We start from the raw sequence: 23,631 nt of genomic DNA on the forward strand, positions 1-23,631 counted from the left end.
GTTTTTGTTTGAGTCTATCCCACTCGGATTTAGAAAAGAATGGTTGGCCAAATTACAGAGCGAGATAGTAACTTTTATTTGGGCATCAAAAGGCTCACGAATATTGTGGAAAAAGCTAAGGAGGAGAATCAACAAAGGAGGTCTGGCTGCTCCAGATTTACAAATTTATGCTTGGGCCTTTTGTTTAAAGAATTGCAGGATGATGATTGGTGCTCTAACTAAATCAACGATTGGAGAAATATTTGGTGTGATGCTGAAAAGTTGTGGATATGATGATTTTGGTTTTTTATATAAGTTTGCAGATCCCACATTTTTCAAAAAGGTGAAACTTAAGGTTTTAAGGGACTTGGCGGAGGTTTGGTATAACATAAGAAGACTATTGAAATTGCCTTATTTTATCTATATGGCCCCAATATGGGATTCCCCTGGAGGTCCCCTTTGGACAAAAGATGCCTTGGCTTTGCAACTGAAAAAAGAGGATGGTTTGCAGAGATTGAAAGATTTATTCCAGGACGGTAAACTGCTGCCTTGGGGCCCATGCCAACAATTGTGGGGTCAGGTTTTCTCGAGATATAAGTATTTACAGATTCAGAGTTGGGCAAATGATTCAGATAGTGTAATTGGGACTCAGAATGACTTTGAGCTGAAGCTGGGGCTAGGAACTTTCAAGAAGGAAGTGGCCACATGGTACTGGATGATTCTAGAGATGGAAGATGGACCATTTGTGCTTCCGAGGGCTCTGTGGATGGAATGCTTGCCGAAGATCGCGACAGAGAACCAATGGCAAGAAACAACGTCTATGCTTTACAGTACTGTTAAACCTGCAAATTTAAGGCGGAATCTTTTATTTACCATCCATAGGGCATATTGGTCCCCTCGCAGATTGTCCAAATTTAAAGCTGGCAGAGTTGTGGGATGTCCGAAATGTAAGACCCCAAATGTGGATGATCTACACATGTTCGTCTTCTGTCCAAATTTAAGGCAATTTTGGCTGGATGTAAGTAATTGTCTATCCAAATCACTGAATCTGCGGATCTAGGTAAGCCCCGAATTAATAATGACAGGGAGATTTGATTTAGAAAACAAAAGTATGAATGACAATGTAAGACTTGTTTTTTATGCCATGTTGTTAGCTCGCAGAGAGATATGTAAGCTATGGGTCTCACCGTCTAGCCCTGTGTTAATGGACTGGATTTTAGCCATGAGGTATATGGCTAAGCTTGACATTTCAGATCACACCAAAAGAAATCGAGGATTTTGGGTACCTTTCCTTACATGTTTTGGCTGAACTACAATATTTAATATGTTTTTTTTTCCGATGATTAAGCCTGCGCCTATCTCGCTGGTATTTATTACTTGGGATTCTAGGACGGAAACAGAGTAAGAGGAAGACACACTTGATGAGTCAGATGGTCAAGAAAGATCGCTCGTTGAATGGCCAGACTCAAAATAGGTGGAGTTTATGCCTCACTGCTCAAACCAGCTTATGAGATAAAAAAAGCTCAGTGGTGGACTAAGTTAGAAGATATGGGTGGCGAGATGGCAAATGAGGATTTAAAAAAGGAAAAAACAAACAAAACAAAAAAATCATAAACCGACCCTACATCTGTGGAGGTGTGTGCTGGGGCATTCAAGGGCGGCGTGTTGTTACCGTCTATATGTGAAGCAATCAGATCAGTGCTCCCCAAGCCTGGGATAGACCTGCCTAAGTGTACCTCTTATAGCCCTCTGTCTCTGCTTAACTGTGATAAGAAATTCTTGCCTGAGGTGATACGACTCAACTATCTCTCCCACTAGAGGGAATAGTCCCCCCAGTACAGTCGGGATTGATCCTGTGTAGATCCACAGCTATTGGTCTACGGACATTGTTTGCAGTGCTGCATCAGCTAAAGCCAGACATGAAGGCGGCTGATGACTCCCTTAAATAGCCTTTCTTAGTCGAGAGACTTTGGTGCCCTTGGTATGTCAGAGAGTTTAAGATCATTTACGACGCTGCTCCATAGCCAGTCAACGGCCGGAGTTTGCATAAATGGGCTCAACTCAGACACCATTCAGATCAACAGGGACACTGGGCTAAAATACCATCTGTTGCCCTTTCTTTATACTAGCAATGGACCCTTAGGTTGGGCATCTCCAGGTTAGGCTTAGCATACTGGGGTGACACCTTTAAATACTAAAACTTAGAAGAAAACACATCTTTATAAAAGGACGGGGTTACAGTTTATAGCCACTGTTGCCAGGCCTGGAGGTGGCTAGAGAGTTAGGATGGCCGGGTGACAGAACTTCAGAGTTCAGTTAAGAGACCTTTCAGTGCTAACTTTAATTTGGTAATCACTGGGTAGCTCCTATCTGAGTGGGGAGATTGTTCCAAACAAGCAATCTAAGCATCTGAAGAAACAGGCCTGGGCACGACTCGTGAGTGGAGATTATCTTCTCAGAGAGGAGCGTGCGGTTCCATCAGGGCAGATACACAACATGGGGTCATGTTGCGAGTAGCTTTGAACCTTGTAAGGATGAGTAATGTGTAATAGACCTGGAGTCTGGGGAGAGATCGCTTTCTTGATGTCTGCGGGATGTGATGCATGAGTGATGGGCTGAAGGCAAGATTCATAGGATTCTAGAGGCAGAAGTGATGCCTTTTTCTAGAAAGAAAAGATAACCATTAGGAAGCTGATTTGAAGCCTCTTACAATAAGACAGTGTTTTCATCCCTAGAGCTGAGGCTGCATTTGTCTGATTTTAAGAGGCGAGAACCTCATGGAGATGGTGATATAAATAACTGCAGGAAAAACTTTCGCGAGCCGCGTTGGCTCCCGGTGGAGCAGCGGATACGGTTTAAGGCTCTTGCATTAGTCCATGGTGCCTTTTACAAGGGTGGGCCTCAATACCTTAGGAGACGGTTTTCATTTTATGAGCTGTCTTGCTACCTGCCTTCTACAGGACAAAGCCTTCCTGTTGTTGCCAGGTTCCGCCAGACCAGGCTAGGAGGTAGTTCCCTTTCTGTTAAAGCGGCCATGGCTTGGAATGCCTTGCCTCTGGAATTACGTAACATTGAGAGCCCCCGGGTGTCCAAATCCCTGCAATTAAGTAATCTTATGTTGGGTATTTCCTTCCCTTCTCTACCATTTGGCCTTCGCGCCGGGACACTTCCGAGTAGCCGTGCGCGTTATAAGTGGAGGTTAACATAACATAACATAACAAAAGAACAATGATTATAGACGGGCCACCCAAAGGAAAACAAAGAATCCAGCTCTTTTCAGAAACCTCTCTTTCACTAGAGTTTGTCTCTGCAGACTCTCCAGATTCCCCACCATTAACCATACCGGCGAGCTAATTAAAGACCAATCAGCAAGCTTCTGTTGAAAAGGTCACATAGTCTTTCTAAAAGGAAGTCGCAACTACATCCCGCCACACCTCTGTGTCCAAAGCAACACTCTGGGCCTTGTCAATTTTGGGCCTACACATGCAGTGTGCATGCAAGATCTTATGTGTGCTGAGGCCAAAATATAATCAGGATACCATATTCACTTACAACTCCATCTCTCAAGGCAAGGGTGCATGAGCCTTAGCCAAGGTAGGGGATAGGGTGAACAAACAGGGCCCAACCCGTCTATATTTTTGCCTTAAGCTAAAATAATTGGCCTCTGATTTTTACATTTATTTATTTTATTTACCCTTTGTTTGTAAATTCATAATATTCTGCCGTGGAAATTTGAGCGGATGAAGGCGGTGTCAATGAGGTAAGAGTGTGAGGAATTTTAATATAATGTCAACACATGAAATGAAGTGTAAATGCAAGATTAACTATTCTGTATGAAATGGTCAGTTGGCCAATGTTATAATTTCTGATGTCTTTGTGCCAAACTTGGAGGGTTGCTAATTTGAATCCTGGTTGGTGCACTAGGGAATAGTGACTTGTATATTTACACTGTTATGATGTTCCCTTCCTGTGTGAGACAGCACTTTGAATAAGGAAGCCAATAGTTTAATCAAAGAATTATAACAGTATAAAATATGCTACACTAAATATTACTTAAGTGGTATTTACAAGGTTCGAGCCAATGTCCCAATCTCAGATGTTCAACTCTTAGCTAAAGTCAAAGCCGAGTCCCCTGCCAATCTCTGTCCTCCTCAATAAATTTCCATCTTATCTACTCTTCTTGCGCCTGCTATTACATCATTGTGTAACCAGTCTCTGACCTAAGCATGGGCGGAATATCTGTTTCGCTCGCGGATTTTGCGGATTTTCGGTAAATTCGCAATCCGCGAGATTCGCGAATCTCCCGCAAAATCCGCAAATCCGCGAGCAGCGGATTTTGCTCGCACTGCTCGCACTGTTCGCGTGAGTTCGCGGCTTCCCAGTACAACTTCGCGCCCCGCGAATAAGTGCAAAATTGCAGAAATACGATCTTAGCAAAACTGAAACTACTTACCAGGTTCAAAAGTTCAGGCTCATCATTAGTAGCCATTTCCTGTAGTGCTTCCTGAGGGGCCCCTCCAGAGTTCAGTTGCCAGTTGCAACTATTATGTGACCCTGCTCTGAACCTCAGAATAGTTACACATATGCCACAAAGGTCCTGAATTACAGCTAAGGGAGACAAGCAGGAGCCAGGCTGGAGGTTCAAATCCATTAATCAGCCCCTAATTCATTATTGTCAGTTGGGGCAGGGCAGGTGTTGTAACTAATTTTGCAACAATGAAAGCACTTAGCAAGTTCAAAAGATCACTAATCAGGAAGCACTAAGGAAGCAGGTGCCAGCTAAAAAAATATTCTGTGACACATTAATCAGCCCCAAATTAATTCAGGTCACTTGAGGCAGGGAAGGTGTGCTTGCATTGCCACAATAATGTACACTGACTGGACAACCAGAGGGTGCTGTGATGAAACAGAGGGTGGCATGGGTGGGCCAGAGGGTGGCATGAGTAGTCAGAGAGTGGCAGTGGTGACAGAGAGTGGCAGTGATGAAGAAGAGTGTCCCAAACAGGCTGGACACGTAGAAAACAACAAGTTCGCGAAACTTGCGACCCGACAGGTAAGTTCGCAATTTGCGACATTGTACAAAACCCTCGCGAACTGGCAGAAACCCGCGCAAACACACCAAAACAAAATCCGCAAATTCGCGAGAATTCGCGGATTTTGCGGATTGCGAGTTCGCAAATCCGCAAAATTCGCGAACGCGAGATTCGCAAAATTCGCCCATGCTTACTCTGACCCTGGCCACCAATCCATGATTATGGAAAGCAGCACGTCACACCTATTCTAATACATCCAATTAAGATCCCATGGAACCAGCTAACTAATGACCTATATCTCTCTCCCTGTGTTGGGCAAAGTTCTGAAGTCCTACGTCAACACACAGCTCTCCTCCTACATGGAGAATCGTTGTTTACTGGATGCCTCCAAGTCGTGCTTCGGACCTTCGCACAGAACCGAAACTGCTCTACTAGCAGTAGTAGATACAATCAGGTTATCGTGGGCACAGGAAATCCCACCATGCTGGTCTTGCTTGACATGGCGGTGGCATTTCAAACCATCTCACACTCCATCTTGATTCAATGTCTCTACCAGATACGTATATAGGGCACTGCCTTCAAATGGCTCAAAGATTTCCTCAATGATAGGGTCCAAACAGTTTCATGGGCAGTTACCATTCCAAAACCAATCTCCTGGACAAGGGGTCCCCGAGGGATCCTCTTTGAGCCCTGCACTTTTTAACATTTATGCAACCCTCCTGACCCAGTTAGTCAAGTCGGGTTGGAAATACTTTTTTATGCATACGAAACCCGGCTGGTCATCTCGATTGGGCAGGACAATAAGAACGTCAAACAGCAATTTGTCGCCTGCATGAGTAAAATTGCCATCAGGATATCCCTCTACTGTCTCCAATTAAATGGGGACAAAGCGGAAATTCTCCCGTTTGGCATTTCTGAGCTTCACTGATCATACAGCTCATGGATGGCTGAGCTTGGCCATTGGAACAGCCAGGAACCTGGGTATACTCTTAGATGATAAGCTATCTATAGGATGGCTGTACAGAGTATAAGATCAGCTGTCACAAACTTTGCAAAAAGATTGATTGTGTAAAGGTTTACTGTGGTATCAAATGTTACATTTTTAGTAATAGTAATAGCAATCATACTGGACCTCGTGTAAACCTGTTTTGTAGGTCTACATTAAAAGAGTTAATTCCAGAAGTGCTGGTAACACCCTTACAGTATTCTCGAAACGAATTACTCTTTGTCACCGGGAACCTTCAGGTTTGTCCCACTTTAGGGTGGTCTGCCCCATTGCCTGTACTCGTCTAGTGCAGCTCTCCGACAGCAGTACAACTGCAACAGCCTGGCAGGGTGCACACATCTCAGCTATAAAAGTCTTGCTTGTTTGGCGCTGGGAGGCAGGAGGGATCCTGCACGGTACAGCCTCAAGGATACCGTTGCCTTTAGAGGTGCTAATATGGAGTGTGGAGACCTGCAGTGAAACCGCCTTGAACTAGTGAGTTAAATCCATGCTGGGGGCGTATGATGGGAATATGCCTTTGCTGTTTATTTCTTCTAACCAGCCTCCATCGAGTTGCACACATTGTCCGATCATGGGACAGAGGCACAGAAAAAGTAGGATTCGCCTTACTAAACAGTTTGGTAAGTTACCAATTTAAGGAACGCAGAACTACTTGTTCTGAAGGTTATTACTTGACCATGTTACATTCTAGGGAATAGCCCATGAGATTAGACACTGTGCACCCACCCTCCCCAGATCCAATGTTTATGTGGTGTCATCAGTAGGTTAGGAATAAGATGTATTCACCACTCACCCAACTGCACCTGGAACACAGCTGCCCGGGAAAACTCCTGGTGATCTATCATCAACACTCCAGGAGCCACAGGAACGGAATCCTGAGTTAAAGACACGTCACCACAGTCTAGGCCCATTTTTAAAAGCACAGTTTTACCTACACCCCTTGGATGATCGTAAATACCCACAATCTTGGACATAAATAGGAGTAAAGCCATAAATGTAATCAGTGATTCCACAAGCGCACTATTAGACAAATTGGTAGGCCAGGGTTAAACAATCTCCTGGTTGTAGTTTCCTAGTGCAGTAAACCACACGTGGGGTGGCAGAGAATGTGATGGAGAGGCCGAGGGAACAGAATCCCAGGATAATGACCTGTATAGAGGCCCTGCAGAGACTTAACATTTGGTGTTTTTTTCCAGCATATTTCGGTAAAGTGGTAAAGCCAGGATTAGATGTAACGTCTAGTGGTGGTGTCTGCACACACCAGTTTAATTGCCCACCGTGTTAGGGGCTTTGTTACTTTTTTTACAGCATTTGCTAGCTGTATTCAGCCTATTTTAAGCACCTCCCCACCAATACTTATGTGTAGTGAAAAAGGTCAGAAGTAGATTGAGACCTTTTCTTTTAGCCGTGGAGCGGTAGGGGTTTTTGGTAGGCGACTACTGTCCCCAGAACCAGGAGAGGAAACTACTAACTAAAGTAGACTGGTACACATTACTGGACACCGAACACCAGTGGGCAGAATACCTACCAGCTCTTCCTTTTATATTTGTGTTGTGTTTTATGGCTAGAGCCTTTCCTCCTCACCTCACACCCCCTCCCTCACCCACCCCCAGGATGTTTGGTCTGTGTGCGAAGGTGGTTTCGTGTTGTGTTCATGTAAGGTGTAGAACCCATTTCAGGTGTCCCCTTTGGATGTATGTAGGCCCTACAATTTTGTGGTTCTGCATAACGTCAGTAATGCTCTGCGTTTTCTCCTCTGACTGCATGGCCCGCTGCTTTTTAGAGTCACTCTTTGCATTGAGATTCTTTGCAAAGCAGATGACCCTTGTAGGGAAAATTTTAATCTCTTTGACACCACTTGTTACCTAATACCAGATACCAGGCCGAAAAAAGCAAAAGAACTGGCTCTGCATGAATTACTGTATTGTAATACTTCCTTGAAACGTTGCTCTTTTTGCACATCCTTCAGTCCATATGAAACCAGTGTTGGCTCCTACCCCCTCAACCATGCACCCCTCCCCTTCAACCCCCACCACCTCCACCACTCAGTTCTATGGATCCTGCCAGCTATTACATCCTCACCAGTCAAGAGAACTTACAGACAGAATAGGACCTTCTCTATTCTGTCTGTAGTAGATGCGCTGTGTGTTAATTCGGACCTTGTTCAGCCTGTGGGTGCGCTGTGTGTTCATTCGGACCTTGTTCAGCCTGTGGGTGCGCTGTGTGTTCATTCGGACCTGGTTCAGTCTGTGGGTGCGCTGTGTGTTCATTCGGAACTTGTTCAGCCTGTGGGTGTGCTGTATATTCACTCAGACCTTTTCAATGAGGGTTCATAGTGTGTTCATTGTAGCTCAAGGTTATGAATTAGAGGAAGATGTGTGTTGTGGGTTTCATCGTATATAACAGAAAATAAAAAGGTTTAAAAAAATAAATGTTGTCATACGCCAAAGGTGCTTTACAACAGTTACCAGAGAACAAAGTTCCTTTTGCTTTGTAAGTTAAGGATGGTTGTTTGGATGATGGGAAGAAGTGGGATTCAGGTTTGATGCAAATAAACTCTTGGTTGAAGCGTCTCTTTATTTGCTTTCAAGGTAGGATGGACCAGGTGGTGCGGCTGCCATCCCCGGGGGAACAAACAAAATAACTGTTTGGTAAGGTTTTCAATTACCCTCTATTTCCTTTTCTCTTAGTACTTCTCTAGACTCTCTCTCTCTCTCTCTCTCTCTCTCTCTCTCTCTCTATCTCTCTGTTTTTTTTGTATCTCTTCAGCTTCTTAAATAAAATAAAACAATATGTGACTTTTATTTAGTCCTCTTCTTTGATTGCTTGCTAGGAGCTTTAAGCGTGTTTTCCTACAAAAGCTAGTTTTCGCCAGGGTCAAGCTAATCATCTCCAGTTTAAACAACCATTTGCAATGCAATTGGTCTCGCAGTTACGCATGTTTAAGCTATTGGCATTGTAAATGACAATGCCTTTTATTTATGTTTTAAAAACGAAAAAATAAATAAAACGCATTGTTATTTGCAATGTCAATAGCACAAACTTGCGTAAATGCAAAACCTATTGCATTACAAATGCTTGTTAGAAGGTGTAATGGCCTCTACATGTTCTTTCTGTGTTTATATCAGTAATTATATTTATTGCATTAGTAGATTTGAGATTTTATCTTATGTTTTGCATATCCATATAGAGAATTTTATGCCAATGGCAGGCCTCCCAGTCCAAACATATAGGCCTCAAGCAATCAGACAAGGCTTCAAAGCCCTTGGTAAACCGACCATGTTCACAAATCTTAGAGGCTACATCATACTTGTTTTAAAATGTTACTTTGCATAGTGCCACTTAAACGTTCACAAGATAATGTTTTGCCTGTTTCTTCCTAGTTTCTTCTTTATAATGCAAAAGGACCTGCATTCCACTAATGCAGAAATGAAGTGTCACCCTCGTTGCCAGCAACATCTAAGCCATCTATTACAGCTATGAGCTATGTTTTTTTTGCCAACACGAGGTATTAAAGATTAATTAAATGCAAAACTGATTTGGAAACAGAACGGAAAGTTCATGCCAGAAACACTGCAGAGATTTTCTGTCCATTTCAGACCCGCTTCGTTGAAAATTGGCACTCATCATTAAAGCGACGGTTCATTACTTTCAATATAAAGGAGTGACAAATCTGAAATATGAGATTTTGCGTGGTGTTCAATGGTGGACAACTTATATCCGTGATGTTTGTATCTTGACACTAGCCATTTCATAACAAGCGCGGCCCGTCATGTGACAGACAGAAGATGTGCATGCGGGGACTGCCTTTACTGGCGACGGAAAAAAAAGTCACCAGTGTATCAGGCCGCCAGTATAGCATCCTAACCCCGCGTGCACATCTTTTGTCTCGTTTGTCTTCCCGCGTGCACGCTAGAATCGTATCAATTCCAAAAGTCCTCTGCATGGCAGTGCAGCGCATCTGCTGCTTTCGCCAGGCCGAAAACCTAAAAATTGTGCAGAGCTTTCTTCTTTCTTCCTCTTACTCTAGGGCTTTTACGAATACTAAGTGTTCTCTGGCAAAGCACCTCGCCATGCAGGGTGTTGTAGTTGTGTCGGGCCTCCCAATGTTGCTGCTCACCTCCCCGTTCTATTTTTGCATTCCCACTAATGTGTCCGACCAGCTGGGTACCCTGCCATCCACCAGTTGGAGACACATTTCACTGGGTATGGGAATGTGGTGTGGCCGAGTGCAGGTCCGGTCTCTACCTAGGTTGGGACGCACTGGTCCTTGAGGACTTGCCTCCTGTGTTGCCCAGCAGTTCCTTGACTGTCGGCGCATTTGTCTGCTCACTCGGACTGCTCCGTCTGCGTCCTTGCTCTCTGGATCTGACTTCCGCATTCCCTATTCATCACGTCCTCTCATTCTACCCTTATCTGTCTTGTTTGCCATTCAGGGGTTCTGCTGGGTCCCTGTGGTGAAAGTTGAAGATAGTCTTTTTTTTCTCTATCCTGTGTTGTTTTGTGTTTGTCTTTTCTTGTCCCTTTTTGGTTCCCTTTACTGTTGTGATTATTTCTTCTCGTTTTCAGGTTTAGCAGTGCCCGGGTCCTGTTGAAGGAGTGTGATGAGTTCCTGACCATCAAGTAAGTCCTTATCTTTCCCACAATTTGAAATGGTGAATTCCACTAAGCTACCTGGACACGGCCTAACCCTACAGTGGCATTTAAAGCAGTGATTACCAGCAGGCCAATTCCTTTATTCATTAAAATGTCCCTTTCGTAATCACTGGAACAAAGAATAGATGAACACTCTAAGTGGGTAGGGGATAATTGATAAACAATTATTACAAATATCTCACTTTGATGCCAGCCATTAACACAAAAAGTGTAAATTAATGGTGTTGGCTGCTGAGAATGTAAGTCACAATATATGTGTAACATGTGTTTCCTTCTTAAATATATACTTCTTTTGCTATCACAATCTCGAGTTCCAGTTGTCCCAAGCTACTGATCTACACAGTGTCCAAGAGCTGTTTCACCACTATCAGAAATTCAACTCAAAATGATTACTGTAATGATGAGAAGTCCACACGTGAAGTAGTATTTAGATGATGCTTTAATCCAAGATGTACAGAGAGACCCCACCAGGAGCATCCAGCATGGTGCTCAGCCCAGCCATCTGTAATCTGTCAGGCAGATCACCAACATTCTGATAGATGCATCACATGAACATTCCAATAGAGGTAGAGAGGGATAGCATAGAGAATACCAATATACTACATTATCCTCTCTCCTTAAACAGAAAACAAAAAGCTTAAAACAGCAACGGAGAACAGGAGAAAATGAAAGCAAGTAAATTGAGCAAAAGCGGAAAAAGAAGAACAATAAAGAGTTAACAGCTTTAAAAAGAGAAGAAGAGAGAAGACTGGAAGAATGGAAAAAAACATATAAACCATCCACCCTTCTTACACCATATAAACCATCTTCTCTTCTTACAGAACATTAAAAGGAAGGAAACAATGGAAAGCAAAAACAATGTAAACATGGTGGCACGCACAGTGACGCAAAGCTGAGTGGCTCACGGCGCTCTTCCACATCGGGAGATGAGGCAGATGACGACATGTCACAGAAGCTTCACAACGGCGTCACAGAAACTCTCAAGAAGGCAGCAGGTAAGAGCGTGCACACACGCGCTGCATTTTTGAATGAGAAAACTGACGGATAAACTGAAGATGACTTCAATGGCTTGATTTTTGGTGTATTAGCTCAATAAAGGCAAAATAAATGTACATAAAAGTAACAAGCCATGGTGATAAACCGGTAAAAATGTCAGGTCATTGAAGACATGGGGCCAGTCTTGCAGCGAAGAGTTTCATTTGGGCAAAGACAAACTTTAAATAAATCCATTTCCATTTGAGAAAAGACACTGCAGGACATAAATCTATAGTGGATCAAACACAATTCTTCCCAAAACAACGTAAGTCAATGCCTAGTCTCATGTGAAGGCATAAGAAAGGATGAGCCAGGAGCAAAAACGATTCTGGTTTAACCCATTAAAGGGGACAGCTCCAACACAGCATAGATTAGACTCTCCTTGTAAATAGGACAAAATACAAAATTGCCCAATAAATTGCTTACCCCCATGTGAGGATACAGTGTGAGTCCCAAAGTCAGTACAAACAGGCTTACCAGCGTCAGGGCACAACTCCAATTTAAAATTTATAGACTCACAGGTACAGAGGACAACTGCCAGACTGTTGTGGGCGACCGGTTGTAGGTCACTGGTGGGGTCATGATGGCAGTTGGGGTAGCTTTTCTTGTTGCAGGAGGTCCTTTCATACTTTGTAGATTTCTTTCTTAATATCTTGTAGTTTGAAGTACTTCTTGACTTCACAAACGTAGGTTCTTTCTTAAGATCGTCGCCATGAATGTAATGATGGGAGATCCACACGTTGAGTAGTATTTTGTGATGCTTTATTCCAAGATGTACAGAGAGACCCCACCAGGAGCATCCAGCATGGTGCTCAGCCCAGCCATCTATAATCTCCCAGGCAGATCACCAACATTCTGATAGATGCATCACATGAACATTTCAATAGTGGTAGAGAGGTATAGCATAGAGAATACCAAGATACTACAATTACCTATCTTGTTTCTGTAAATGTTTCTTTCAGCAAAGTATAAAGTCATAAGCAGTTGTTTCTTCATGTTCATTTACAATCTCTAACTCTATTTCTACAGGTCAGTAAAACCTCAACAGAAAAAAGAAGGTTTTAATTTAGTGAAACACAACAGAAACAATTGATTTAAGGAAAGTTAAAACATTCTGGAGCTCTTGGGAAGAAACACATTCTAAGTGGCATGAATGGTGAGGAACGTGGAGCAGAAGAAACTGCTTAATGTGAAAGTTGTGAAAATCTGTAAAGGATGTTTACCAAGAATCCATTACTGATAATGAGTAGCCTTCGAAATATAAATGAAAGGCGAGTGCATATTGAAAGTCTGCATCTATAATATTTTCACTTAATGTAAACTTTTCAAGATTGGCAGAACAAAGAACATTGGCAACAATTGATGCCCACTCAGTGCACTTGAGAATAAAGACTGTTGCAAATTCTTTCTGATGGTTTTATGAGAAATGCCTTGGAGACCCAAACTCCTTCCCAACAGATCAGCACATGTGATGTGACAGAACTGTCAAGAGAGACTAATGACCTCAGTTTAAACAGCAAGTTTTTGTCTCCATTTCCTGTGATTCAGAGGAGAGAAAACATTTAAAAGAAATGCTCTTTCTCAGATGTCATTACCACAAAGACGCTGTATTATCATTTCCCATAAAAAAAATATTTTCCCCACCAACCCTGTCTGTTGGGAGGATCTGAGTGGTTTCAAGGTGTCCTGGACCTCCAAAGTGATCATGTAGCTGCCTTGGCCGTTGAGCTAAAAAAGCATTTACTGGCACAAAAAAATTAAAATTGGCCAGTGGTTTGCTATTGATAATTCATAAACCACCCTGTAATGCCTATTCACCTGTCATTATTTCTGTGAACAAATATACTTAACAGGCAAACACTAAACCCCAAAGACCTTATCAGGGTTTTTAAAAATCCAAAATCAAATGTAAAAAACTGGAGTCACAAAATCCCCTGGGCATAACTTGGATAAAATAAATCAATGAGATACATCTTAATAATTACAGGACGCTCCACCGTCAAAGTTTATAAGACAAGTTAGATAGGCTGACGTTAAAAGTAGAAAATTGATCTCCAGATAAAAGCTATAATTAGTTCAATAAATATGTTAGTCAGTGCATCTTCAGTTAATTTTAGAATTTAAATCTTGAGTGTAATATAAACAAGTACAGACTCTGGAATCAGATTCAGTCCTAAGATGGCATGTATGCAGGAACAAACACAAAATAGAGATGCATACATTTCGAATAAGAGCAATGAATGTGAGAACAGATTTAGTTATCAATGCCACCTCACTAAAACCGAGAGAACTCACACTGGACAAAAACCTTATCAGTGCCCCGAGTGCCAGAAAGGTTTCTGTTACAAATCCACTCTCATTAAACATGTGAGAATCCACACTGGAGAAAAACCATATCAGTGCTCTGAGTGCCAAAAAAGCTTCAGTTTTTGGGACAGTTTAACTCAACACAAGAGAATCCACACTGGACAAAAACCTTATCAGTGTTCTGAATGCCAGAAAAGCTTTGTTCAGAAATACAATCACTCCTTAGTAACCCTCTCCATTCCGAACAATTCCCCACCCAAGAAAAATTCACCCACCTCCTGTTTAAAAAGACCCTGGCATAAACTCCAACAAGGCGACCTTGCGGCCAGCCTGGGCCAACCAATCCTGGAGACCACAGACGACATAGAAAAATCTTATGCGTCTTTCCAGGACTGGATCACCAAGGGGCTGGATGCCATCATACCCGCCAAGTGGACTAAAGGACGTAGCACTCCCTCCAACCCCTGGTTTGACGACAGCCTGAAAAAAATGCGGAAAGCATGCAAGAAAATAGAACGTCAGTGGAGGAAGGAATATAAGCAGGATGATAAAATTTCATACCTGGCCTCGCTGAAAGCATACCACAAGGCAATTCGGATAGCCCGTGCTGCCTTCTACGCCTCGGAAATTGAATCCAGCTCAAATCCTACGAAAACTATCTTTCAAATAGTGCAAAAAATACAAAAGGGAGTCAAACCAGCCACTCATATCACCTCCACGCAACAGTGTGAAGACCTAGCGACCTTCTTCACAGACAAGGTGAAGAAAATTTATAACACCTTTACCCAGGACATCCCAGGAGACGTCGACTCTCCTAACGCCACCTTCGGAGATGCGAGGCTCACTTGCCTACCTGCCATCTCCAGTGATGAACTTACTAAAATCTGTAGGAAGGTGAAATCGGGTGCACCCACAGACCCAATGAGACCTAGTCACTTTCTAGGAGCCCTAGAATTTTTCCTCCCACCCCTAACCGCGATTTTGAATCTATCTTTTGCTACGGCCACGGTTCCCCTCTGCTGGAAACAGGCCTGGGTAACCCCGATCATAAAAAAACCCTCCCTAGACCCCGCCAAACCAGAGAACTACCGGCCTGTCTCTTTGCTACCTTGGGTCGCTAAATTGGCAGAAGCCCACGCGAATAAAATACTCAGTGAGTATATGGGGAAAAATAACATCCTAGACCCCTCCCAACATGGCTTCAGGCCGGGCCATAGTACGGAATCCGCGCTCCTCACTTCCACCGAGAGCCTGCGGGAAATCATGGATACCGGCAAAAGTGCCGCGCTGATACTGCTTGATCTTAGCGCGGCCTTCGACACGGTGTCCCATGCCATTCTCCTGAAACGCCTGGAAGATATAGGAATCGTGGACTCAGCGCTCCAATGGTTTCGGTCCTTCCTGACCAGCAGATCATTCAGGGTATCTGCCCCCCCGTTTATCTCCAAACCTCAAGACATAGGGCAAGGGGTACCACAGGGCTCAGCTCTCAGCCCCTCCCTGTTCAACCTATATATGCAACCTTTGGCAGAGGTTGCTAAGAGATGGGGCCTCACAATGGTGTCGTATGCTGACGACACTCAGCTAGTCATCAGCCTTTGTGAGGCTCCCTCCCCGGAGGCTACCAACTTTAGGGATGGACTGTCTGCCGTCGCCAAATGGATGACAGCAAACTGCCTCCAACTGAACGGTGGTAAAACCGAGGTACTAATAATGGGGAAAAACAGCAACAACTGGAACGATTTATGGTGGCCTCAGTCTCTGGGCCCAGCACCCCCTCCAAAAAACTTAGTAAAAAACCTAGGGGTGTGGCTGGACTCGACCCTGAGCTTCCAAGCACACACTAAAAAAGTTGCCGCAACCTGCACTGGACTACTGAGAAGCCTATACCACATCCTGGGCTACTTCGACTCCAAGACACGACAACTCATAGTGCAGTCTACTATCTTGTCTAGACTGGACTATGCGAGTGTCCTGCTGCTGGGAGCGAATAAAGCAGAGATAAAAAGATTCCAACGAATCCAGAACTCGGCAGCCAGAGCGATAGTAGGCCTTCCGAGGAGATGTTCAGTAAGAGCGACTTTGCAAAGACTTCATTGGCTGCCCATAGAAGCCCGGATCCAGTTCAAGGCCCTCTTATTTGCCTTTAAGATCCTGAAGAATGAAGGCCCAGAGCTTCTTCGGCCTCTGATGACCCCCTATAAACCCAAACGAAACCTCCGGTCTATGGGGCAACATCTAGCCCTGATACCCCAGACGAAAATCTGTCGCATCGGAGGTCGTTCCTTCAAGCTACTGGGGGCCAAACTGTGGAACTCCCTCCCTCTCCACATCCGTTGCATGGATGAATTGTTAGCCTTCCGAAGAGCGATCAAAACCCATCTTTTTCCCACCACATAGATCCCTCTCTCGTTTCCAGTAGATTGTGTTATGGTTCTAGCGCCGGGACGCCCCGTTGCTGGGGCAGCTGTTGCGCTCTACAAAACATATAACATAACATAACATAACATTCGACATAAGAGAACTCACACTGGACAAAAACCGTACAAGTGCTCTGAATGCCATAAAAGCTTCAGTGAGAAAGGCCACCTCCTTCGACATGAGGGAACTCACACTGGACAACACCCTCATCAGTGCCCTGAATGCCAGAAAGGTTTTAGTTACAAATCCGATCTCATTCGACATGTGAGAATCCACACTGGTGAAAAACCATATCAGTGCTCTGAGTGCCCAAAAAGCTTCAGTTTTTTGGCCAGTTTCACTTACCACACGAGAATCCACACTTGTCAAAAACCTTATCAGTGTTCTGAATGCCAGAAACGCTTTATTCGGAAATACCATCTCATTCAACATGAGAGAACTCACACTGGGGAGAAACCTTATCAGTGTTCTGAATGCCAGAAACGCTTTATTCATAAATACAATCTCAGTCAACATGAGAGAACTCACACTGGGCAGAAACCTTATCAGTGCTCTGAATGCTGTAAAAGCTTCAGTCTGAAATCTACCCTTACTGTGCATGAAAGAACACACACTGGGCATAAACCGTATCAGTGCTCTGAATGCCAAAAAGGTTTCTCTGACAAAAGAAATTTAAATCGACATGAGAAAAACCATACTGGGCTCAAACAGTATCAGTGCTCTGAATGCCAAAAAGGTTTCTCAGACAAAAGAAGTTTAAATCGACATAAGAAAAACCATACTGGGCTCAAGCCGTATCAGTGTTCTGAATGCCAGAACTGCTATTGTGATAAAACAAGTCTCACTTATCATGAGAGAACTCACACAGGGGAAAAAACCTCATCAATGCAATGATATCATAAAAGATTCAGTGTCAGATCCAGTTTAATTAAACATAAAAGCATCCATCCTGGACATAAACCATATCAGCGCTCTGAATGCCGAAAAAAAACTTTAGTCAGAAATTAAACCTCATTAAACACGAGAGAGCTCACACTGGGGAAAGAGCTTATCAGTGCTCTCCATGGAAAAAACAATTCTTTCTGAGATCCAGTTTAATTCAACATGAGAAAATCCATACTGGGCTCTAACCCTATCAGTTTTCTGAATTCCAGAAAAGCTTTAGTTGTAAAATAACTTTCAATAGACATACGAGAACTCTTACTGAGTAAAAACCTTAAGAGCGCTCTGAAACTAGAAAAGCTTTAGTCTGAAAGCCAGTCTCATTCAACATGTGAAAATCCACAGTGGGTAAAAACCTTACCTTTGTACTAAATACCAGAAAAACGTCAGTCAGAGATTCAGTATGATTCAACATACGGGAACCCTCAACCATAAAAAAATATATTAGTCTTCTCAATGTGACAGAAACTTCAGTTGTAAATGTAACGTCTCTACATGGGGGAGACAATGTGGAAGAATACAAGGTGCTAAATGTGAACCCTGGGGAGGAGGTTTCAGCATTGCAAAACCTTCCCATGAAGCAGCCGCAGTGACATCAATCCATTGATGGTCTTACTGTCTACTGAGAAAAGCGCACAGTGAGCGATGAACATGCTTTAATTAGTCTAATTACTTAGTAATTAGTTGAGTTATATTTGAAGTCATTTTCTTGTCCAGCCTGCCACGTACCATGAGACTATCAATAATGGCTAAAATCTGCAGCTTTCCAGGTCCGGGCTGGAAGTAGGACTGTCACTGGCAACTGGAGTGGTCGTGGAGATCAACTAACTAGCCTAAATAAAAAAATAAAAAATACGATTTAAAAAAAAAAAAGGAAAATATTTGGATTTATGTACTAGGTATATGAACTCAAACTTACAAAATGTTAAGTACAGAATTAATTGAAATTGATACAAATTTGTTGCAATGATTTTTGAATTAAAGGTTAATAAAATATTTTACCATAACGTAATATTGTAAACATACATACTGTTTTAATATTCTATTGAATTTATATGTATCTTTAAAAATGTGAAATAAATGACTATAATTTTATTTCCTTGCCTCCATTATATTCTATGAGAGGATGTTGCAGTATGAATGGTTGGCCATGTGTGTTGCTGGACTTATTACTGCTCCTTTTTGGTGGTAGTAACTTACATTCGTAGATTTGGCTGCACCTCGTTTCAAAGAATGGAGTATACAAATCTAAACTTTTAAATAACTTTACATCTGTAAATGGTGAATAGCCAAAAGTAGCAAAGTTACTCAAAAGTGTTTGAGTGATCTTGTATGTGTAAATTACTCATGGGTTTCAGTTACTGTTGCAAACAGCCTCCAAGGTATCCAACTTGACAGGAGTGGTAAAACTGAAGTGGATGCAGGTACATGGACTGCTTTTGGAGCAAATTGGAAGATTCTGCTATAACACCAGAGCGCTTTTCCCAGGCTTTTGTTTGACTGAAGAGCGGCAACATATAACTTGAAGTAATATTTCTGTACTTGCTACATTATAAAGGGACTCCTGTCACAACTATTTGATATTACAGTGCCACTGCCACATCACTAAGCATGGGCGAATTTTGCGAATCTGGCGTTCGCGAATTTGCGTATTTGAGAATTCGCAATCCGCAAAATCCGCGAATTCTCGCGAATTTGCGGATTTATTTTTTTGTGTTCGCGAGGTTTCTGCCAGTTTGCGAGGGTTTGGTACCAGTTCGCAATTGCGAACTTACTTGTCGGCTCGCAACGGTCGCGGCTATGTTGTTTCTACGTCTGGTTCATCATCACAGGTTCCCAGCCCCCTCTGTTTCACCACTGCCACCCTCTGTTTCACCCATGCCACCCTCTGTTTCACCCATGCCACCCTCTGTTACATCAATGCCACCCTCTGGTTCATCATCACTGTAGATTATGGGAGGGGAAAAGCAAGCACACCTGCCCTGCTTCAACTGACATGAATTAATTTGGGGTTAGTTTATTAATGTGTCACTGTTTTAAAATTCCAGGTCTGGCACCTGCTTCCTTATCAGTAATTTGCTTTCTGTTGCAGTGCAATATTTTTTTCCAGGACCTTTGTGGCCTACTTGTAGCTATTCTATGAGCCTGCTGTGAGGGTCAGAGCAGGGTCATACAATTGTTGCAACTAGCAACTGAACTCTGGAGGGGCCCCAGTCAGGAAGCACTACAGGGAATGGTTACTAATGATGAGTTTGAACTCTTGCACCTGCTGAGTGCTTTCAGTTTTGCAAAACTCGTTCTTCTGCAATTTCGCGGGATTCGCGGGGCGCGAACTTGCGCGAGATCGGATTCCGAAGCCGCGAATTCGTGCGAATATGCGATTTGTTTTTTTGCGGCGAGTTAGTTCACAAGGTTTTGTGCGTTTTAGCGAGCCACTTGTAGCGCAAGGCGCGAAGTTACCCTCGCGGTCGTTCAAGGGCGCGGCCATCTTGTTTGCATGACGTATTTCCGTTTCCGGGCGCGAAGTGTAATCTCGCAAAGTGTGCGGCTCGCTAGTACAATTTTGCGGGTGTTCGCGAGGAAAATCTCGCGCGAACTTACCCGCGCGGTCGTGAACGGGCGCGGCCATCTTGTTTCTCATTCATTGCTATTGTTCTGGGCATGCTTTTGGTATCCTCTCTGTATCTCTGCCATCCTTTGCTTGTTTGAAGTTTTTTTGATCTATTTTACTTATTATCTATCTCTCTATTTTTCTTGCTCTATATTTTTGTGTTTTCTGCTACTTTTGGTTAATTTTAAACTACTTTTTTCAACTCTTTACTTTTCTTCTCTTCCCTATTCTATTTTCTTTATTATTTAGCTTCCTTTCTGCCCAGACCATGGTGAAGGGAGCCGGGAAGCATCCCGAGAAGGGGAAGGGTCCCGCACCCTGTGCCCGGCTCCCGTGCGGGCGTTTGAGGGGGAGCAGGTCGTACCCCGGGAGATCTTCAGCCCGGAGGAGGTGGGGGCACTCATTTTTTATGTTCAGCGCTGCCTCGCCAGGACCATCATGGCAGGCGGCAGGATCGGTAGCGGGTGCGGGATCCGGGAGCACCGGAAGCGGTGGGAGAAGGTGTGCCGGGCCATGTACCACCACTCTCGGGTCCGGCGCACCTACAACCAGGCCACCCACCGCTGGACGGATGTCCCGGACCGTGAACGCGATATGCTCGACCTGCTTGGCCTTGAGATCCCCGGGCTTGGTGAGTAGTAGTAGCTATTTCTTTACTACTCTGTTTTCTCCTGCTCTGTGTGTTATTATATTGCAAATTTTTGTTTTTTACCAAGAGCAATAATGCTGCTCATTACATTGTAGGTAAATTATATTTCAAAATCTTCTGTGCATTTCAGGTGCACTGCTCTCCTTCTCAGTAGTGTTGCTACTATGCTTATTTGTTTTCGATTTTGTGTTCATTTCATTGGCCTGTGAAATTATGTATGAGTGTAGTTTAAAGAACTGCGTAATGCTAGACACTAAGGTTCAGATTTCTAATTACCGGCGCATCCCTGCAAAGTAGCAGGGATGCGCCAGTAATTGTGCGCCACGCCACTGTCACCCATGGTGCGCCGTATTTACAATGCGGCGCACCATGGGCCCAAAACGTCACCAAAGCGTTACGCATCTGTACCTTAAAGGCGGCGCATTGCTGGAGTTGCGTCGCAACGATGGCGCAGCTCCATCAATGCTCTGGAGTGCCCTATCTCCCCAATGCTGCATCAAGCCGTACGTCTGCTTCAAGCAGGCGCAGGGTTTGAGTCACGCATCATTGTCGTTAAAGTGGGTGATTGAAATCTTGTAGATTTCCCTCAGCCACTTTTAGGATGCGTTCCTGCGCAGGAACGCCCTCCCTTGCACCGGATCGCCCCCTGATGGCGCAGGGCTTTACAACGTGATGCATCTCCCATATGCGTCACGTTGTTAATATACGCCGCACCATTGCGCCTCTTTTGTTCTGCCGCTGCGTCACAAAAGTCACGCAACAATGGAGCAAAAGAGCCGCAAGGGGCTTCTAAATCAGCCCCTACAGACTTAAGTCCAGTCCTTCCTTTGTACACATGGCGATAAGAAGAAATATTGGTGGTGGATTGATAGTTTGAGTATTTTAATGACTGGTTAATGGAGTAGGAAACTTTAGTGTTGTCGCTGATCTGCAATCACAATGGACTTTGTCTGTCACTTCGCGTGCTGGGGACTGCTGCCTGGCAATCCTAGGCAAACCTTTTTAGTACTTTGTTTAGTGAGTTACATAAGAAGTTTCCAATTCGACGGTCCGCAAATCAAGCAATACTAATAACGTAGTAGACCACATGAGATCAGTCAATAATATATCCAGTGGAATAGTTGTCTATTTGCTATTTCGCCAAAATATTTTGTTATTGTTCTTTTGAAATGTTTGATTTGGTTGACAAATATCATCCATGTTTTCTGGTCTTTCTTTCTTTCATGTTGTACATCAGCTCCCCCCAGGGGCAAGAGGACACAGGAAAAGGAGGAGGGTGCTGTTCAGGATGCAGGCCAGGATCGGGCAGGCGAGGGCTCCTTTGCTGGCCCCAGTAAGTTTTAATTTTAATATAGAGTACTTATTTTTTCCTAGCGTTCCTCATTCGATTTTTTCTAAATCTTCTTTGATCTTCTTGTAGACTGGATCTAAATTCTTATCCTGCCTCGAATAGGACTCCCTGTGGTATTACTAGATTATTCTTATTAGTCTGTCTGTGTAGCTAACTAATATTGCACATTTGGCAATTCCATTGGACTCCCATTCTAGTCAGAAATAGCTCTATGCACTGAGTGCAGTCCTCTGGGATTGTCCATAATGTCTTTTCAAGTCTTCTAAATGTTTATGCTTTGACAATTGCCAACAATAAAAAGGTGAATGACCACCAAGAAAGAATAAGATACTACTTTACTTTTGGTTTGGATAGTAGGACAGTCCGTTCTACTACTGTTGCAGGGACAAATCTGCACAAACAGAACTATGGACACTAAATAATGCATTGCTTAGCTTATCAATTATAATAGGTGCTGTTAGACTTTCCACATACCTCAGTGATAACAGACTTTGTAGTTGAACCCCCAATCTTCTTACTGACTAGATAGTGTGGCAGAGTCATTTAGCTCCCAAAGTCACCAATGATTGATCCCCAATGATGTCAGAGGCACGGACTCATGCTTGCAAAACTTCCAAAACCTTTAGCTCATCCACTCTAGTCTGGAGGACCAAAAACCACAGAGTCTATTTAAGTTTAAAAGCTTTATTAAAAGTAAACACATTTATTACAATCAAGTTTGTCATAAAAGTAAACGTTTAACTGAAAATGGAGAAGTGCTTAGTGCTGACGATTAATTGGACACATTTCTTGTGGTCGAGCCGAGCTCTCACCTGGTTTGAACTTGATCCTGCTCGTGTTCTTAGAAGTCAAGCTTCTGTCTGTTAGGAGAAAAAGTGGTGCGTGTTAAAAATAAAAAGCAAACATTCATCAGTTGTGCCAAAAAGTGCAGCAAGACAACAGCCTTCCCTGGAAAAAGGGACATTTTTACTTTAGAGTAGACAGTCACAAATTATTACATTGTATTCTGTTTTTTTCACATTTCTTTCTTCCTCCTAGACCAAATATTATATAGTAGTGAGTGGTGTGTTCTAACATTCTTAAATGTACTTTGTAGGTGGAACATCTGGAGGCGGGGCCAGCGCGGAGGTGCTGGTATTGGACGAGGGGAACAACTCTGGGGAGGAGGCGGTGCAAGTGCCGGACAAGGACATGCCTGTGAGGGATAACACGGTGGTGGCGGGCAGAGGTAAGCTATATATTCCTTGCTTATTGAGATTGAAGACTGCAGCTGGAGAAGTGTGGCTCAATGATTAGAGTGGCAGACCCTGATGCAGAGATCTAGCCCGGGACCAGGGTTCAATTCCCCGCCTCAGCGGGTCTTGGGCTCAAAATTCCACGGACCAGATAATTCTCGCCTCGGTGCCTATTCCAATCATGGAATCCCACTCTGCAACTCTGGGCAATAGCTTGCTTAATCTCCACAACGGCCCCACAACGCTAAGAATGCCTGGCCTCCACCTTGGGGGTGCCCAGGAGTGGACGTCTCACAGGGAAAGCCAGGATGGGTTCCACAGCGGTATTCGTACAAGCGCCTTGAGACCCTTGCGGGTGAGTAGTGCGCTATACAAGTATCAATTTACATTTACAGAGTGTGCTTTC

At 43.6% G+C, this 23,631-nt stretch overlaps 2 protein-coding genes across 4 annotated transcripts in view; both read left to right on the forward strand.

The window, feature by feature from the left end:
• Nucleotides 1–14,227, forward strand: part of LOC147745341 (uncharacterized) — a 212,349-nt gene extending 198,122 nt beyond the window's left edge. For all 3 annotated transcript variants that reach the window (XR_015307483.1, XR_015307482.1, XR_015307484.1), the window contains 4 exons: nucleotides 8,610–8,669; nucleotides 10,588–10,641; nucleotides 11,496–11,669; nucleotides 12,739–14,227. The gene's annotated coding sequence lies outside the window, so the exon portion shown is untranslated. The remainder of the gene's footprint in view (nucleotides 1–8,609; nucleotides 8,670–10,587; nucleotides 10,642–11,495; nucleotides 11,670–12,738) is intronic.
• Nucleotides 14,228–14,505: 278 nt separating this feature from the next.
• LOC147745342 (uncharacterized) lies at nucleotides 14,506–18,474 on the forward strand. Its single transcript, XM_086925055.1, has 2 exons — nucleotides 14,506–14,910; nucleotides 16,519–18,474. The coding sequence occupies exons 1-2, from the start codon at nucleotides 14,506–14,508 to the stop codon at nucleotides 17,329–17,331; spliced, it is 1,218 nt and encodes a 405-aa protein (XP_086781181.1). The 3' UTR covers nucleotides 17,332–18,474.
• The last annotated feature ends 5,157 nt before the right edge of the window (nucleotides 18,475–23,631 follow it).

Source organism: Lissotriton vulgaris, chromosome 1_1 (genome assembly GCF_964263255.1).
Source record: "Lissotriton vulgaris chromosome 1_1, aLisVul1.2, whole genome shotgun sequence".
NCBI classification, from domain to species: Eukaryota; Metazoa; Chordata; class Amphibia; order Caudata; family Salamandridae; genus Lissotriton; species Lissotriton vulgaris.

What these genes read in the sequence shown, in the direction of transcription:
- LOC147745342 (XM_086925055.1), top strand. Translation starts at nt 14,506, where the DNA reads ATGCGGAAAGCATGCAAGAAAATAGAACGTCAGTGGAGGAAGGAATAT. An exon ending in TTACTAAAATCTGTAGGAAG is followed by an intron (nt 14,911 to 16,518) that starts GTGAAATCGGGT and finishes AACATAACATAA; the next exon opens with CATAACATTCGACATAAGAG.